This window comes from Heptranchias perlo, chromosome 17 (genome assembly GCF_035084215.1).
Source record: "Heptranchias perlo isolate sHepPer1 chromosome 17, sHepPer1.hap1, whole genome shotgun sequence".
Lineage (NCBI taxonomy): Eukaryota > Metazoa > Chordata > Chondrichthyes > Hexanchiformes > Hexanchidae > Heptranchias > Heptranchias perlo.
The window spans coordinates 16,806,486-16,826,800 of NC_090341.1; the positions used below are offsets into that span (position 1 = coordinate 16,806,486).

The window sequence follows — 20,315 nt, forward strand, 5'->3', positions numbered from 1 at the left end:
TGTGAACAGTATCAATGTGATAGACTTTTGCTCGTCGGCAACTGTTTTGTAAGCTTTGTGCAGTGGCAGTATCGCAATTGATGAGGTTCAACCGAGGCGCGACCACCGCTCATTGAAAACTCTTCCCAATACCCTGCCACGACGACCCATTGCAATATGCCTTATGATTCTCAATTTCTAGTAAAGTTAATTTTTAAATGGTCTTTATCCATGAAGCATATTTTAAAATGTGTCACTTTTTAAATAATTAAACTTAATTAAAAAACTTGGTAATTGATGGCCTTGGAAATAGGTTCTGATTTGCAGGTGTGACTTTCAGTACCCTCATGTGCTGAAATTAATGCATTGTGTCTCATCCATGTATTAATGCAAATTATGAATCATAATTTTTACAGCTGCCTTGACATTATCACTAAAATGGTTATGCTACACTTTGCTTTGTCATAATAAACAGCTGCAAATAAGTCAGTAAATTGACAGATGCTCACAGCAGTATGGGTTTTAAAACTGGTTTGAAGGAATGCCCCATGGTAAGATCCTGTTACCCCTTATCCTGGCTTATTTGTTTGCGTGTGTGTGGAAAGAGATGTTCCCTGCCCTGTTTTTTTAAACTTAATTTCTATTTGTTTTAATTGAACTTTATGCAGTTATTCGCTTGATCAGACAACCATTTTTTGCAGCATTCTGTATTTGGGTGCAGAAACATTTCTTTGTTTAGCCTTTACTCCCAGTATTTTCCAAATGCTCTGTGGAAAGTGGGTAGGAGCTCCATTTTCTAGCAACATATTAAATCCTTCTTGGTTGCAAGGAAATATTAAAATAGTTGAGGTACAATCTGTTATTGAGATGATGATCCCTTGTGATGGCCAAAACTAGTTTCTCCTTCCATCCCATTTCTCCTCCTTGCCGGAAAAAAAATGCTTACGTTGCTGATACCAAACTTTTATGCTTAATATGATCATGTCATGTATATTGTACTGTGAATTTAAATTAGTATAATGTACCTGCATCTCTACAGAATGCTGCTTTGCTAATTATCCTCTTAATCATAAAAGTATATTTCTACTTTATTCAAAATACTTATATCCCAAGTGGTCCCAAATAGTCTTTTTCATTTAGGCTAGATGAAGTTAACATTTCCACACAATAGATGATGGTGTTCATTGTTATATCTGTGACTGAAAATATTAATATTAGCTGTTTTTATTCAGCTGAAGATAATTTTGGACTAGATTTCTCCCCACCCCCAATAATTTTCTCCCCTCCTCTCCTATCAGCTCTCATTATTATGGTGACATTCACAGGGGCTGGCAGCTTCTAGTACCACACTTAACTGGTCGTTCTTCATGTGAGACTAGGCAGTAAGTGTTGCCAGGCTATGCCATTGGAGGAGGTCATCACTACCAAGATAGGTCCTGCCTCAACTGTTACCTACATGCTCTTTCCAGCATGTGTCACCAGAAAGAAGGAAGGATGGCAAAATTTGTTCTTCCAAATCTGGGAACATGTGTTTTTTCACACTCGCCCAACGGGAGCCCCAGACTAGATTCCAATCCCACATTGTGACTCCATTAAAAATCATATTAAATTCCTTAACTCCATCATGTCTCTGCTCTAGCTCGGAGACCAAGCAAGCAGACTTTCATAGCTGCTTACTGACAGTTATACTTGCATGTAGGTAAACATAGAAAATAGGAGCAAGAGTAGGCCATTCGGCCCTTTGGGCCTGCTCCGCCATTCAAAATTATCATGGCTGATCGTCTAACTCAGTACCCTGTTCCCGCTTTTTTCCCATATCCCTTGATCCCTTTAGCATTAAGAAATATATCTATCTCCTTCTTGAATATATTTAATGACTTGGCCTCCACTGCCTTCTGTGGTAGAGAATTCCACAGGTTCATCACCCTCTGAGTGAAGAAATTTCTCCTCATCTCTGTTCTAAATGGCATACCCCGTATCCTGAGACTGACTCCTGGTTCTGGACTCCCCAGCCATCGGGAACATCCTCCCTGCATCTAGTCTGTCTAGTCCTGTTAGAATTTTATATGTTTCGATGAGATCACCTCTCATTCTTCTAAACTCTAGTGAATAGAGGCCTAGTCGATCCAATCTCTCCTTATACGTCAGTCCTGCCATCCCATGAATTAGTCTGGTAACCTTCGTTGCACTCCCTCCATGGCAAGGACATCCTTCCTCAGATAAGGAGACCAAAACTGCACACAATACTCCAGATGTGGTCTCACCAAGGCCCTGTACAACTGCAGTAAGACATCCCTGCTCCTGCACTCAAACCCTCTTGTAATGAAGGCCAACATACCATTCGCCTTCCTAACTGTTTGCTGCACCTGAATGCTCTCTTTCAGCGACTGGTGTACAAGGACTCCCAGGTCATGTTGCATCTCCCCTTTTCCCAATCTATCACCATTCAGATAATCTGCCTTTCTGTTTTTACAACCAAAGTGGATAACCTCACATTTATCCACGTTATACTGCATCTGCCATGTTCTTGCCCACTCACCCAACTTGTCTAAATCACACTGGAGCCTCTTTGCATCCTCCTCACAGCTCACATTCCACCCCAGCTTGTGTCGTCTGCAAACTTGGAAATGTTACATTTAGTTCTCTCATCCAAATCATTGATATATATTGTGAATAGCTGGGGCCCAAGCACTGATCCCTGCGGTACCCCACTAGCCACTGCCTGCCACCCGAAAAAAGACCTGTTTATTCCTATCTCTGTTTCCTGTCTGTCAACCAATTCTCAATCCATGCCAGTATATTCCCCCCCAATCCGATGTGCTTTAATTTTGCACACTAACCTCTTGTGTCGGACCTTATCAAAAGCCTTCTGAAAATCCAAATACACCACATCCACTGGTTCTCCCCTTTCTATTCCCCTACCAGTTACATCCTCAAAAAACTCCAGTAGATTTGTTAAGCATGATTTCCCTTTCATAAACCCATGCTGACTTTGTCCAATCCCGTTAATGCCTTCCAAGTGTTCTGTTATCACATCTTTTATAATAGACTCTAGCATTTTCCCCACCACTGATGTTAGGCTAACTGGTCTGTAATTCCCTGTTTTTTCTCCCTCCTTTTTTAAATAGTGGGATTACATTTGCCAATCTGTGGGAACTGTTCCAGAGTTTATAGAATTTTGGAAGATGATCACCAATGCATCCACTATTTCCAGGGCCACTTCCTTTAGTACTCTGGGATGTAGATTATCAGGCCCCATTAATTTCCCAGCACTTTTTTTTACTAATACTGGTTTCCTTCAGTTCCTTCCTCTCACTAGACCCTAGGTTCCCTAACATTTCTGGCAGGTTATTTGTGTCCTCCTTTGTGAAGACAGAACCAAAGTATGCTTTTAATTGTTCGGCCATTTCTTTGTTCCCCATTATAATTTCCCCCATTTCTGACTGTAAGGGACCTACATTTGTCTTCACTAATCTTTTTCTCTTGACATATTTATAGAATCTTTTACAGTCAGTTTTTATGTTCCCTGCTAGCTTACTCTCATACTCTATTTTTCCCCTCTTAATCAATCTCTTTGTCCTCCTTTGCTGAATTTTAAACTGGTCCCAATCCTCAGGCGTGCTGCTTTTTCTGGAATTTTATATGTCTCCCCTTTGGATTGAATACTATCCCTAATTTCTGTTGTAAGCCACGGTTGAGCCACCTTTCCTGTTTTATTTTTGTGCCAGACAGGAATGAATAATTGTTGTAATTCCTGCACACATTCTTTAAATATTAGCCATTACCTATCCACCATCATCCCTTTTAGTAAAGTTCCCCAATCTATCATAACCAACTCGCACCTCATACTTTAGTCATTTCTTTTATTTAGATTCAGGACCCCAGTTTCGGATTCAACTACTTCACTCTCCATCTTAATGAGGAATTCTATCATGTTATGGTCGCTGTTCCCTAAGGGACCCCGCGTAACAAGATTGTTAATTAATCCTTTCTCATTGCACAATACCCAGTCTAGGATCCCTGTTCTCTAGTTGGTTCCTCAACGTATTGGTCTAGAAAACCACCACGTACACGGTCCAGGATTCCTCCCCCACAGTATTATTGCTAATTTGGTTTGACCAATCTATATGTAGATTAAAGTCACCCATGATTATAGTTGTACCCTTCTTGCATGCATCTCTAATTTCCTGTTTAATGCCCTCCCCTACATGTCCACTACTGTTTGGGGGCCTATAGACAACCCCCACCAACGTTTTCTGCCCCTTGGTGTTTCTTAGCTCTGCCCATACAGATTCCACATCGTGATTTTCCGAGCCAATATCCTTCCTCACTATTGCATTGATTTCCTCCTTTACTAACAACGCTACCCCACCTTCTTTCCCTTTTTACCTGTCCTTCCTAAATATTGAATACCCCTGGATGTTCAGTTCCCATCCTTGGTCACCCTGCAGCCATGTCTCCATAATCGCAACTATATCATAACCGTTAATATATATCTGCGCTGTTAATTCATCTACCTCATTGCGAATGCTCCTCGCATTAAGACACAATGCCTTTAGACTTGTCTTTTTCAGATTGCTAGTCATCTTAGTTTTGTTTTGCACTATGGCCCGATTTGTTTCTCACCCTTCTTTTCTCTGCCTTCCACTTTTGCTTCTTCCCTTTCTATCTTTTAATTTCTATCCTTGTTTCCCCCTACTCTGTCTCCCTGCTCAGGTTCCCATCCCCCTGCCATTCTAGTTTAAACCTTCCCCAACAGCATGAGCAAACACCCCCACGAGGACATCAGTCCCGGTCCCGGTCGGGTGTAACCCGTCACGCTTGTACAGGTCCCGCCTTCCCCAGAACCGGTCCCAATGTCCCAGGAATCTAAATCCCTCCCTCCTACACCATCCCTGCAGCCACTCATTCATCTGGTCTATTCTCCTGTTCTTATACTCACTAGCACGTGGCACTGGTAGTAATCCTGCAATCACTACCTTTGAGGTCCTGCTTTTTAATTTACCTCCTAACTCCTTAAATTCACCTTGCAGGACCTCATCCCTTTTTTTCCCCCTATGTTGTTGGTACCGATATGGACCACGACTCCTGGCTGTTCACTCTTCCCCCTCCAGAATGCCCTGCAGCTGCTCCATGACATTCTTGACCCTTGCACCAGGGAGGCAACATACCATCCTGGAGTCACGTTTGTGGCTGCAGAAACGCCTATTTGTTCCCCTTACAATTGAATCCCCTATCACTATAGCCCTGCCACTCTTATTCCTCCCCTCCTGTGCAGCAGAGCCACCCGTGGTGCCACAAACTTGGCTCTTGCTGCTTTCCCCTGATAAGCCATCTCCCTCAACAGTATCCAAAGAGGTATATCTGTTTGAGAGGGAGATGGCCTCAGGGGACTCCTGCACTACCCGCCTAGTCCTTCTACTCTTCCTGGCGGTCACCCATTTATTTTCTTCCTGCGTAATCTTGACCTGCGGTGTGATCACCCCTTTGAGCGTGCTATCCGCGATAATCTCAGCATCGCGGATGCTCCACTGTGAATCCACCCGCAGCTCCAGCTCCGAAATACGGTTAGTCAGTAGCTGCAGGTGGACACACTTCCTGCACACATGGTTGCCAGGGACACTGGTAGTGTCCATGGCTTCCCACATAGCGCAGGAAGAGCATATCACGGGTACGAGCTCTGCTGCCATGACTTGCCTTATATTAAGCTTGTTAGTTACTCCCTTAAAGAGTTTACTCCTTTAATTTACTCTTAATTTAGGGAATGTTAACTACACCAGGGACCTTGATTCACTTAAAAAAAAAACTACTTGCTATAAGAGCTGCAGACCTTACCTTTCTTTTTACTTTAGTTACTGTAGAATAGTAGAAATACTCACTGTTCCACTCCTCTCAGCTGTTTTCGGCGCTCCGAAATCCCGCCTTTTTATTGGTCGCTCCCTCTGCTCTGTTCCGCTCCTCTCAGCTGTTTTAGGTAACTTGGCATACTGAAAAATTGAGTAAATGGATTGAAGTGTTATCCTTTGGTGAAATTTGGGTCTGTTATAACTGGGTGAGATTATTCTTGGATAATGAGGTTTTTTGCAGTTCCTTACATCAGTTTGATACTGTTTGAACAGAGTTCGTGCTATTTATTTTGCATTGTTAAAACTGCCACTGTTAAACAGGGTGGGAACACAGAACTGAGGTGGCCATGGATGGTTTCAGAGATATTTTGAGAAACCCTTAAGTTTTGGAACACTTTTATATAAACAAAATGTTATACATTTACCTGAGGAAGGAGGAAGCCTCCGAAAGCTTGTAGATTTCAAATAAAAATTGTTGGACTATAACTTGGTGTTGTAAAATTGTTTACAATTGTTATACTATCAAGTTATTAGGAGCCTTTCATTGTTCAAAGCGCTGCATTAGATGAATATCAGTTGAAAGTATAAGTAATTGGTTGTACTGTTTTTTACATCCTGTACAATTTTGTTGCTTTATTGAAAGCAAAGATGATATTCCAGTATTTTTTAAATACAAAAAAAATATGCAGTTACTAATACTCATTTCACAATCTTATTTTTATACTTTATTTGAAGTGACTGAAATACATTTCTTTCCTATTGTGTGTTAACACTGTGGTACTCGAACATCAGATTTTCAAACTAGTGTTGTGTTTTATTACATTAATTAGATACAAGGATTGTAAAATACACTGCTGTGCATCAGCACCACCAAATAGTCTTTTTTTTACAAAAAAGTGAAGGGAACTTAAAAGAAGGGAGTTTAGCTATCATACAAATTTTAATTTAGATTCACCTACCACTTTCCTCCAGTGGTTTGAGTTATTACTGTGCAAGCAACATGTGGTGTGATAGTGACATGACGTATAAAAACATTACATTAGATTCTATTTTGCATGTAAAATAATTTTCCAATGTATTTGAAACATCAGTTTTTTTTTTTACCTGCAATGCTTCTGAAATTTATCCTTCTGAAATTTGCTTGTACAGCCATTGTTCTGTTCAATTCTAGCCTTGTCTGATGTTTGGTTATTGCCTTATGTGGGCAAGTTCTTTGGCTGGGGATGTCTTGTGGCAGAATGCCGTGTCCCTGGAAAGTTCAAAAAAAACCTACAGGTTAATGAATTCTGCTTTGCAAAACATGCCTCTTGTTGATAGAATGGCATTATCAGTAACTTCTTATTCACACTTGCATTCTTTTGGTTGAGTGCAAAGAGTGAGACTGGGTGGGTGAAAAGGGACAGAAACTCACCAGAATACTCACTTCATTGGACTTGCTATGAAAACTTGTCCGTAAGCATCTTGGGACGTTTTACTACGTTAAAGGCGCTATATAAATGCAATTTGTTGTCATTGTAGTAGCTCAACATTAATAACACTGAGGCTTCATAATTAAATAAAACCAAATCACCAGATAGGTACACCTTCACTGCCTTTTGTGCATGAGTTTGATTGGCAGTACAATTAATCTACTTGGCCTCAGGACTCAGAGTTGCTGTGCAAGTACTTTATGCAGGTTAGCAGTTTGAATTTATTTACATTAGCCTTTTTGTTCAGTGTTGTGTGATGTGAATTTATACCACAAGGTGGAAGCATTTAATGCTATTTGTTCTCAGCTTCATATAGAAGACAAAAGTGGGAGTTTTGAGTGAGCTATAATTTTAATGCTGCCTTGTAAAAAGTGACTAGTACAAACTTCTGGGTTATGGCTCAACTAAGGGCGTGTTTTTGGAAACTGAAGTAGGTATGGGCTAATACAAGAAACTGTTGAGATATGTAAAGAAAAGCTGCAAATACTAGAAATCTTTAGTAGAAACAGAAAATACTGGAAATGTGTAGCAGGTCAGTCAGTTTCTGAAAAGAGAAAAGTTAATATTTTGGGTGTAGACCCCTGTGTAGCTGGAAGGTAAGTAAGCTCCTTTTAATAGGACTCGACAAGATGGGTGGAGGGGGAGAAAAATACCAGCAATCTTGATTCCTGTCACAAAGAGGCAGTTAATGGTTTAGTGATCTGCACCCCAAATGTTAACCCGTCTTTTCTCATAGAGCAGGTCTTTCAGCATTCTAAATCTCCAGAATTTTCTGTTTCTGTTGTAAGGAACTTGCTAGAAATTTGTTTAAGTAGAGTCGGCTTAAGTGAGTAAGTGCCGCTTGATAGAGTTTTTGACAACCCCTTCCATCACTTTGCTGATAATTGAGAATAGGCTGATAAAGTGGTAATTGGCCAGGTTGGATTTGTCCTGCACTTTGTGGAATTAATGTCAGAAAAAACTCTCCTCCCTCTTCAATTTTATTTTTGGAAAAAAGTACCATGGGAGTGATAGAAGTATAAAATGTTATTACAATTAAATAATGTATCTTAAAAAGAGTGACAGTTCTTGTCTTTGACTTGGGATTTTAGAGGCGCATCATCCTTGTGGAGTACTAGGTAATGCAGATGGTTAGCATTTGGGGTTAGTGAAAGATTAAGACTGAATAGAGAAATTTTTTTTAAAAAAGGTTTACACCAGATAACTGATTTGCTGCCTAAGTTAATTCTACTCGTCAGCCACAAGGACTCGCCAAAACACCAATTGGCGTGTCAATGGTACCTTGAAAAGAATGCTCACTTAGAGCAACGTTACCTCTGGAGTCCCCCAAGGATCTATCCTTGGTCCCCATCTATTTCTTATCTACATGCTGCCTCTCGGGAACATCCTCCAAAAACATGCAGTCAGGTTCCACGTGTACGCTGATGACACCCAGCTCTACCTCATCACCACCTCTCTCAACCCCTCCACTATCTCTCATTTGTCACATTGCTTGTCTGCCATCCAGTTGTGGATGAGCAAAAATTTCCTCCAACAAAATAGTGGGAAGACTGAAGCCATTGTCTTTGGTCCCCTACACAAATTCTGTTCCCTAGCCACTGACTCCATCCCTCTTCCTGGCCACTGTCTGAGGCTGAACCAGACCGTTAGCAATCTTGACGTCCTATTTGACCCTGAGATGAGCTACCGACCACATCACCAAGATCGCCTACTTCCACCTCTGCAACATCGCCTGTTTCCGCCCCTGCCTCAGCTCATCTGCTGCTGAAACCCTCATCCATGCCTTTGTTACCACTAGACTCGACCATTGCAATGCTCTCCTGGCTGGCCTCCCATCTTCCACCCTCCATAAACTTGAACTCATCCAAAACTCTGCTGCCCATAACCTAACTTGCACCAAGTCCTGTTCCCCCATCACCTATGTGCTCGCTGACCTACATTGGCTCCCGGTCCAGAACACCTCAGTTTTACAATTCTCATCCTTGTTTTCAAATCCCTCCATGGCCCCGCCCCTCCCTATCTCTGTAACCTCCTCCAGCCCTATAACCCGTCAAAATCTCTGCGTTCCTCCAATTTTTGCCTCTTGTGCATCCGCGATTTTAATCACTCCACCATTGGGGGCCATGCCTTCAGCTGCCTTGGGACTATAGTCTGGAATTCCCTCCCTAAACTTCTCCGCCTCTCTTCCTTTTAAGTCCTAAAATCGAGGCTTTCCCGGACCGGGAGCCAATGTAGGTCAGCGAGCAAGGCGTGACGGGTGGACGGGACCTGTTGCGAGTTAGGATACGGGCAGCAGAGTTTTGGATGTGTTCAAGTTTATGGAGGGTGGAAGATGGGAGGCCAGCCAGGAGAGCATTGCAATAGTCGAGTCTAGTGGTAACAAAGGCATAGATGAGGGTTTCAGCAGCAGATGAGCTGAGGCGGGGTGGAGACAGGCGATGTTGCGGAGGTGGAAGTAGGCGATCTTGGTGATGTGGTCGGTAGCTCATCTCAGGGTCAAATAGGACGCCAAGATTGCTGTCTCCCTAAAATCTACCTCTTTGACCAAACTTTTGGTCACCTGTCCCAATATCTCCTTATGTGGCTCGGTGTCAAATTTTGTTTGAAAACGCTCCTGTGCCTTGGGATGTTTTACTACGTTAAAGGCGCTATATAAATGCAAGTTGTTGTTGATGTTGTAAGAAGGATGGCCCAGTTCAGCCACACATTTATAATTGCATCATGTCTCTTATCAGGAGTTCCTGGTTTATGCTGTTCGCCAAACAAAGGTTCAGCCCTCATCTGCCAAGGGAACAAAGTCAACTTTCCATGGCAGACCTGGTAATCTGATCCATAAGCCAGGCAGGTCCAGCTCCTGTTGATAATTGACTAGCTCGTCTGGTTCTTCAAGGAGACCTAGAAAGGCAGATATGACATAAGAAGATGAGATTCTTCCTACAACATCCTGAGGTAAAATGTTGCTGGCTGAACAAGCAGCAGGTAGCTAACCAGTATTCTGTGACTGTAAGCTGCATGGATTTTGGTGATTTAAACTCCAGCAGTACCCCTGTACACATTTGGGGGCCCCTAAACCTTGGCTGCTGTTGCCGCCAATCTGTACCTAAACTCTCTCGACTTGGGTAAGTGGAATGTATCATTTACAAGGAAAGTTGACTTTGTTCCCTTGGCAGATGAGGGCTGCACCTTTGTTTGGCGAACAGCATAAACCAGGAACTCCTGATGAAGAGACATGATGCAATTATAAATGTGTGGCTGAACTGGGCCATCCTTCTTACAACATCAACAACAACTTGCATTTATATAGCGCCTTCATCCATTGTAGGCAAACAAAGACTCTATATGGATTATGTAGTACGTTGGTTTGGGAGTCTGTTCATCAAGTTGATGGGTTTCTGAACATTTTGGACATCTGGCTGACCAAAACAAATCCTTGGTGTTAGAAGGGGGATTGAGCTTTGAGGAGTGACCAGATAAGCTGGGGCTTTTCTACCTTGAAAAGAGATGACTGATGGTGACATTCAGAAGGTGAATTTTGTTGTGAAATCATATTGGTAGGGCTACAACACAAAATCAAACTTTCTTATTACTCTAAATATTCATGTATGGCGTTAAAACAAGTGTATAAAACTAGGTCCAAGAGTACTTGTGTTTCAGTGAACATTGTCAGATTTAGATGCAGACTGAAATACCAGCTCTGGCTGTGATTTACGCTAGACAGTAATTTGCTAATTTTGGCCTGGTCATCAAATGCATCACTGAGTGGATGCAAGCTGAAGGAAAGGAAAATAGTCAGTGATTATAACTCGGGTCATATTTTAGTATTGCTCCTCAACTTTATTCCACCTATAGAGCAACATTGCCAGAGGCTATAGAGGAGATATCCACAGTTGCCTGCCTGAGGGGACATAATGAGTGCAGCCTGAGGGGATATAATATATTTGAGAGGGAAAAAAAGTGAAAGATAGATGAAATGATTCTATGCCATGAATAAAAGTTTGAAGACTGAAAATTTTCATTGGTGCTCTATGCAGTCACATGTCCTTTACATTTTGCTCTAATATCTTAATTTAGAAGATATAATATAAAATTACTTTTTCTCAAATTGAATTGTTCACAAAGGATCATTGCAGCAGTTAGATGACTGACTTCACTGAGAACTATAATTAGCTGCATTTGACATGTGGATGGATAAAAAGGCAAGCAATTGTAAAAGTGCCAAGTTGCTATTTCACACGTTAATCTACTTAAATGGAACATGAAATCAAAAGTAGGCCGAATGAAGTTGGTAATTCAACACAAGTTGAGCATTACCTGTGAGAATTGGATACTGATGACTCCCTATATGTACATTTGTGTTTGACATGGACAACAGCTAAAATATCTTTCTTAAATTGTATGTATAAAATATGCCAAAGAAATAAAATGAGTAGAAAAGTTCATATTGAATTTCAGTCCATTACTTAGAACTCACTGACTATACTATACTGTGGGCAAAGTTTAGTAGAGGGTTGCACGTATAAGCTCTTCCATGCACTGCAATATTTACCTGGACTATTAAAAATGAATAAGTCTCCGAATGACCTAACGCTCGTCCAGCTGCATTCAAAATTAATGATAGGCAGATGTCAAGCTGTTTGATCAACCAATCGGTCAATAACATTTTCATTTTTTAAAAATCAATATTGTACGGTTACCTTTTGTAGTAATTTTCTTTTATCATTATTTGATGGTAGAAATTCAGAATGGAAATGAAATACTGAAGTCCAAAAACTAAAGTACTTGCATTTCAAAGAGCAATGTTTTTGTAGCTGTCCTTAGCCCTTATTTTCCTATTTTAAACTAGGGGAAAAACAATTGACATGGAACCTGTCTAAAAGCAGGGCCTCTAGAATTATACAGCATAGTTGGCCAATTTCTGCAACACCCCAAACAAATTCTACAACATGGCAGTAGATTCTGCAGCAAAAGCAAAGTACTGCGGATGCTGGAAATCTGAAATAAAAGCAGAAAATGCTGGAAACTCTCCAAGTCAGGCAGCATCTTGGAGAGAGAAACAGTTAATGTTTCAGGTTGATGATCTTTCATCAGAACTGAGGTTCTGCAGCAAGTCTGTTGAGGATTTGGTCACATCTCAATCTCAATATAATATTTTTTAAATGCTATCTAAAAATAGTGCTAAATTAGTGACTTTTGCTCAGAAGAAATGTGCATTTTAAACCCTTCAGAAGCAATTTACTTATGCTGACATCAAAACTACAGCACAGGCAGGCCATTCAGCCCAACTGGTCTATGCTGGTGTTTATGCGCCACACGATCCTCCCCCTCCCTACTTCATCTAACTGTATCAGGATACCCTTCGATTCCTTTCTCCCTCATATGCTTATCTAGCTTCCCCTTAAATGTGTCTATGCTATTTGCCTGAACTACTCCTTGTGGTACCGTGTTCCATATTGTTACCACTCTTTGGGTAAAGAAGTTTCTCCTGAATTCCCTATTGGATTTATTAGCGACTATTTTATATTTATGAACTCTTGTTTTGGACTCCCCCCACAAGTGGAAACATTTTCTGCACGTCTACCCTATCATTATCTTAAAGACCTCGACCTAGTCACCCCTCAGCCTTTTTTCTAGAGGCTATACTTAGCCTGAATACCCATATCTTAATTAGTTGTTTACAGTAAGAGCTGCCATTTAACACTAAAACCATCTCACCTGATTTTCGCTTTGCCGGTTTTAAATGGTAGCTAAATGTCAAACATTAGATAACAAGTACCTAGTGTTCTTAATCCGAATGGTATCAATTGACATCAATTTTGTAATGGTTGATTTCCAATTTAAGTATCCGTTCACTCCATGCACATTTACTTCTAACCTGGACTCCAAGCTCCAGAAAGACACATTGATGAAAGAACTGAGATTATTGGGGATTACACAATCCATCTGCACCTCACACTTTACAGACCTCAAGTGAGTTGTGCAAGGTGTGAAATACATGTGATTTAAGGAGCTGCATATCAATAGAGATTAGAAAACTTGGAATCAGAACAGCAAGCATTCATTTCAACACAGTTAGTGGAGAAAACTAGGAAAGGAAATCATGGCTGGGGAGAAATTCTGTGGTGGGTGCTAAATTTCAGTGCCTCTTCATGGAGCACTAAAGAACCTGACTAAAAGCATTGAACCAGTAGTATTTTGAAATGAAGCCATTACAGAAATTGGAAGAAAAGAAAGAACTTTCACAGCCAATTAAGTACTTTTGAAGTGTAGCCATTGTTGTTTTGTAATGAAACACAGCTGCCACTTTGCACACAGCAAGGTCCCAGAAACAGCGATGAGATAAGTGACCAGATAATCTGTGTTTGTGGTGTTGCTAAGGTATAAATATTATCCACAGGGAGAACTCCCCTCGCTTCTTCGTAAAGTGTCACGTGATCTTTTACGTCCACCTGAGAGGGCAGACGGCCTTAGTTTAACATTTTTGTTTCAAAAATATACTTTATTCATAACATTTGTAAAGATACATACAATACAATTCAAATCACAGATCAAAAAAAATAAGGTCATACATTTTGCAAGATACATACAGTACAGTTCAAATATCATGATTCAAACAATACAGTTACACGTCATACATAGTACATGCAGTTCATGACATCCAAGGGTGCCTCATTGCATTACAGTTAGTACAGATGACCGATTATAGGTATACTACATTACATTCATTGCTGCCATTACACATTCAGCTCGAGGAGGTTTTTTCTCGGATCCCAGCCCCTCGGTATACAATGGCGGGAGGGCCCTGAACTGTGGCCTTTCCCCATAGAGCCTTTGCGGCAGCCGCACCATGCTTCAGTGCGTCCCTCAGCACGTAGTCCTGGCCCTTGGAATGTGCCAGTCTGCAATACTTGGTCGAGGACAGCTCCTTGCACTGGAAGACCAGCAAATTTTGGGCAGACCAAAGGGCATCTTTCACTGAGTTGATGGTCTTCCAGCAGCAGTTGATGTTTTTCTCGGTGTGTGTCCTTGGGAACAGTCCGTACAGTTTAACATATTATCTGAAAAACGGCACCTCTGACAATGCAGCACTCCCTCAGAACTGCACTGAATTGTCAATCTAGATATGGCCTGAATTTGCGCCATTATGGCATATGCCATTATTATCATGCAGAAATTCCAGGAAATTATGGCGTGAGTGACTTACACCATTACGTACGTGACACCATAATTTGATGGAACTTTTGTGCTGCTCTACAGAAACCCTCACTGAGAAAGTTGAACAGCTAATTATCGTAGCCCCGCCTGTTAGAACTGGATAGCCAGACAGTGAAAGACTGAATACTTTTTAGTTGTTTATAAACTTTATTTGCTGGGATCCACATTACACCCAATGCATCCCTCACACAAGCCCACACCCTCTCCCCAAGCCTAATCCCTTATATATGGGAGCCAGAGATTTCTTAATTGCTCATGCACCTGAACATAATCATTCCATCAATTGATGCAATTCATTTATATACAATTAACACTGTCTCAATTAAAATCAATGGCCAGATTGAGTTTGCTGAATTAACGCCACGGTGATCGCCACAGTCACGGAGACCATTGCAGAATGGTGCTGGAGGGCTCAATATATTTGGAGCAATCATGGGAATCATAGTTTACTGTTTTAAATTAAGAAATAATTGTGTTGCCCTCATTAGGTGCTTTTTTAAATTGTTGATTGGTGCAGTTCTGACAGTGTCTTTTGGTCACTGATGCAAAGCAACAGAAATTATATATATTTGGCGGTAGCTGGTTGCCTTAAACTGCCATCCGAATGTGACCTTTAGTGCAACTTGGATTGTTAATCCTATGCATTGTGAATGTGGTTGTTGGTGATCACAATGTGCCTATTTACACCTTATTAAAATCCAAGTAGTCAATAAGAAGTAGCACCAGGATTACAGACTGCTTGAGCAATTGGAAGACTAAAAGCCTCTGGTTTCTGTGATGTTTGTACAACCTCAATGTGAAGGGGGTGGTCACTGTTCCACCTAATGAACTATCCAGACAATTTTTTAAAAATGTCTTTTAAGGTGAATCAGCTGTCTATAATTTGAATTTGTGCCCATCAGTTCAACCTTCAAACATCTATTTTAAACACTTCTGGGCTCGGTTAACATCACATCGCATCGCACTGAGTTTTTACTGCAGCCTTTGGCTGCGCAACTCCTGACCCGCTGTGCTGCTCGCTGCGGCATATTCTATTTATTTTTCCAGCAAATTGTGGTGTAAATTCGCCACTGGAGGTTTGGGGAGCACAACAATCTAACTCGTGGCGTTTGTTGCCAATATCTCCATTGCAGTGAATTCCGGGCCCTTGTGTGCTCAAGTCTCTGAAATGGGGCAGGAACCTATGACCTTCTGATTTAGAGGCAAGGCTGTCAATACAAGTTTATTCAACGACAAATTATAGAAAATATTGAAGGTAATTTAATAAAAGCCAAAATAACACAAAGTAGTGCTTTTATTTATCCTAATTGAATCATTTAACTCACTCACTAATTCCTTACACAGGGTACCAGAATTCATCAGAGAAAAGAGGTTTGGAAATTGGTTGAAGGACGCACGTGATTGGGCCATTTCACGGAACAGATACTGGGGGACTCCCATCCCATTATGGGTTAGTGAAGACTTTGAAGAGGTAAGTGTTGAAGTGAACTACAATAACCAGATATTGTGCATGAAGGGGAAAAAAAAAGTAATTCAGCTTCCCAGAAACCTTCAAATGGTTCTAAGCTACTTTGTTTAAAGGAAATGATGTGCTAGAGATTGAGATTTTTGAATTTAAAGTTTCTTACCATCATGTCAAGACTGGAATTCCATTTTGATGGTACTGTACATGAATGCTGTATGCAAGCACTGCAGAATGGGATAACAGACCAATTTGATTTCCATCCTCCCTTTTCCCCCCACCCCAGTCAATTGCTAATCTGAGCCAACCTAGGAAACAATGTGGCAACAGGAACTGGGGCATCGCCTCATAAAAGGGAGTGAAGTGGACAGGGGAGTCCTCATCATGCAGCTTTCACGTTGCCACCTGGCTGCTGATAGAGTGGTATGGATGGCAGTCTGAGAGGAGGTTGCCTGCCTATCCTACTAGTGACAAGAGGTACTTGACCTGGCAGTACCAATATTGAGAATAAAATGGGGATAAATTGCCTCAAAAAGTCCTTTTATGTTGAAATATGATTTTAACATGTCTTGCAGTTTATGGCTTTCAATAACTATATTTTAATTAATATTTAAAATGTTGGTTTTATTTACTTGTCCGAATTGGTTTACATTCTTCTTGGTTTCCCAGAGCATATACTGACTGCAGATGTATGGGTGATTTGCTCCACCAGTGCCACTATGAATTGGCTGGTGGCATATGAACAGGACTTTAGGATGACAATCCCGGAGTGTCTTTCCACCCTTGGGGAGAGGTTTCTGGTCTCTGCTTGGTGCCTTCCCACAACAGTGGACCCAAGATTGAGAACTCAATGGAATGAATGGATCATACTTGTGTCACGCTACCATGTGTGATTGGGTTGAGGACTAGAAATGGAGGCATCCATTGGAAGTTGGAGGCTATGTAGAAGTGTTCATATAAAACATACAAAAATGGTGGGTAGGGAAAGACCAGCTGGTCCATCATGCCTGCCCCACACTCATGATGGCTGAAGCATCATGACCAGCCACTTTCTACCCCTCTCCCACCCCCCTTCTCCTGGGAGACACACATAGTTCAGACAGCTTGATGTTTTCTCACTGTAGGCATAACCTATGTGATACCTTTTCTGATCGGCATAAGTCCTGCAGATATTTCATCCACATTAAAGCATCATCTTTTATGAAGCTGAACTTCCAAACAAATGATTTACACAAAATTCTGGCAAATTCTACTTCGGTAGTGTTACCTAAACTGGAAGTTTTGAATCTATTTTAGCATTGAAGCCTGCAGAATCTTCTTATTGCATAACCAAATATACGCAACTTGAGGTACAAAATGCTGTGTTTGTGATAAACATCTTTAAATGTTCTTATCTTAAAATCTATACACAGGAAACTGGAAGGCATTCTGGTTGTCGGAAAATTCTCAGTTTTTGGAAACATGCCCATTGTAGTATATTTTAAGAGGTTCCAGATTTAATTCTGTATATTTTGAAACATCTGTAGCTATATTATCATTTTACAGCCTGATTCATAAAAGAAAGGGCAGTTCTTTTGCTGTGGTAAACTTTGTTGACCTGAGAATTTAAATTTAGTTGAATTTGTTTATTTTGCAAAAAAATGTAAGGCTTTGTATATTGAAATACCAAGTCATCCTAAAGGAACACATTTTTCATCTTGAGGGAAGGAAAGAGGTAGAACAGTCATGTGTCATTTTGATGAAGTGACCTTTTACTGCAAATTATGTTGAAGGATTTGCTGAACAGTTTTTTAAAAAATGAAGCTTCAGTCCTTTTAAATTTCCTTGAAGGTTCCCAATGACAGCATCATTAGAGACCACAGAGTACTTGTAGGGAAAAAAATAAGACTGAAATGCCTCCTATTGCTGGTATGTGCTCTTTTTTTAAAAAAAAGTATAAACAATGTGGGCTGTCCGCAGAGCGCATTCTTCCAGGTCTGTAATCATTGATGTTCAATCTGGGACAAAACCAGAATCATCACAGTTCCATCTGCATCAGAAGGCAATATAAATGGGCTATCAGTTACAAAGTGCATGATGATAGTCTTGAACTACACAGACTTCAAGTTGAAAACTTATGTTTTCTCACTCTAATTTCCCAGTGTATACAATATATTTTTTCACACAAATAATGTATGGTTGTGTTGATAAACAAAACCTCTTGGTTTGCTGCAGCCTGAACGCCTTAATTTGTGTTTAGCTTAATTTACTGTTGAATTTTTTCCCATCTTTTTCTCTACACACGCTCTCTTTTTCCTCCCCCCACCCCACCTTGGGAGATCAACAATGTCAGATTTCCTGAATGGAATAGAATAACATACAATGTTCAGTCCAGAAACAGGCCATTCGGCCCAACAGGCCTATGTCAATGTTTATGCTCCACATGAGTCTCCTCTCACCTTACTTCATCTCACCCTATCAACACTCCTTTCTCCCTCATGCACTTATCTTGCATTTATATACCACTTTTCATGTCTTCAGTATATCTCAAAGTGCTTCACAGCCAGTGAATTACTTTTGTAGTGTAGTCACTGTCGTTATGCAGGCAATGCAGCAGACAATTTACACACAGGAAGGTCGTACAAACAGCTGTGTCTTAATTGAATCTGTTCAAGCATTTTTGGTGTTGCATTAGGGTTAAATGTTGGGAAACACTGGGACAACCCCTTGCTCTTCTAATAGTGCAATGGGATCTTTTATGTCCACCTGACTAGGCCTTGGTTTAACATTTCATCTCAAAGGTAGTATCTCCAGCAATGCAGCATTCCCTCAATATTGCACTTGAGTGTCAGCCTCGATTATGTGCTTGAACCCATTAACTTCTGACTCAAGAGAAAGTGCTTCCACTGAGCCAAGCTGATGCTAGATATCTGGGATGAGACTCTACCTGATTTCCACCCCATCCCCCCCACTTCTTTTACTGTCTTCCAACCTAGGGGCACTTCGGCTAATAATTTCTCTCTGTTGTCCCATCAGAGATCAGGTAACTTGGCAATGAAACTGAAGATTAGCCTGCGACATTCCTAGACTGTATAGGTCAGTATACTGCCAGGGATTGTATTTACTGGCCATTTGGGAGCTCAACCTACTTCTTAATTTTTCCTCAGTGTTCCCATTTCCACCGTCATGCTTTTTTTTTTGCCTGGTTGGTGGGGTGTTTCAGACCACTAACTTCTCTGTTGTACTGCTGCTTCATTTTGGCTTACAAGACATTTTTATGGAATAAGCTAGGTTTCTCTATTTGGACTTTAAAAAAAAATCCTTCTTGAAAGATGGACACTTCACCAGTATGAGACATACAGTCCTGTGGTGTTCTGAGCATAAAGGCAATTTAGCTATGAATATAGTGAGATTCATGATTGGAATAGCCAGCACAAGAGCATTTTTTTTTAACAGTGCAAATGAGATGAATGGAGAAATAGTAGTAAGGTGATGCCAAACAAAGAATAGAATCGTGGAGGTAAGTTTTGAAGCTGGGAAAGAATGAGAGAATGAGAAAGTGTGAAAACTCTTGATTTCAGCACTGAACATGAAGAGATGAGGAAGAACATGCAGGATAGCATATTTGCAGCTCAAGAGGGACTAAAGAGGAATGTTCATAATAGCAACAAACAGCTTTTTCTTCCATCTTGTCCAAGTGCGAGAGATGCTGCAACTCTTAACACCATTTGAAGAATAGATGATCTGAGAATTGGACGCTAGTTGATTGTGAATGGATATCATATACTAATGGATATCCGGTGTTGTTGCTCATAGTGAGTCAGAATTTTTTTTTAATAATAGGGGCATCTATCCCCTCGCTCCCGGCCCCTTTTCGCTCCCGGGTTCATGCCCACTCCAAGATTTGAGCACATACTCTAGGTTGATACCAATGCAGTCCTGAAGAAGTGCTGCATTGTAGAAGGTGCTGTCTTTTTAATGGTACATTCAACTCGTCTGCCTGTTCATGTGGACTTCAAAGATTCCATGGCATTATTCAAGGAAAAGGAGGGGAGACCTCCCGGTTTTTAATCCTTCAATCACCCCACTGACAAACAGATTACTTGGTTGTAATTGGGATGTTGCTGTGTGCAGATTGGGTGCCCCATTTGCCTACATATCAACAGTGGCTACACATTGACTATGAAACATTTTGGGAAATCCTGAGGCTGTAAAAGGCACTATATAAATGTACTGTCTTACTTTCTTCATCCAGTGGAAACTATAGTAAATTCATAATTGTTAATTTTACATAATCTACCATTCTTTGATTATAGTTCAAGGCTACTGGTTCAGTTTGTGTGGGTGTGTTCTTATAAAATACAAATT

The 20,315-nt window shown here is 40.8% G+C and overlaps 1 protein-coding gene and 1 pseudogene across 4 annotated transcripts in view; both read left to right on the forward strand.

The window, feature by feature from the left end:
- Nucleotides 1–20,315, forward strand: part of iars1 (isoleucyl-tRNA synthetase 1) — a 180,739-nt gene that overhangs the window by 55,454 nt on the left and 104,970 nt on the right. For all 4 annotated transcript variants that reach the window (XM_067998627.1, XM_067998629.1, XM_067998630.1 and 1 more), the window contains exon 14: nt 15,851–15,977. In XM_067998627.1, the coding sequence (XP_067854728.1) occupies nt 15,851–15,977 (127 nt within the window). The remainder of the gene's footprint in view (nt 1–15,850; nt 15,978–20,315) is intronic.
- LOC137334434 (U4 spliceosomal RNA) lies at nt 52–215 on the forward strand (annotated as a pseudogene).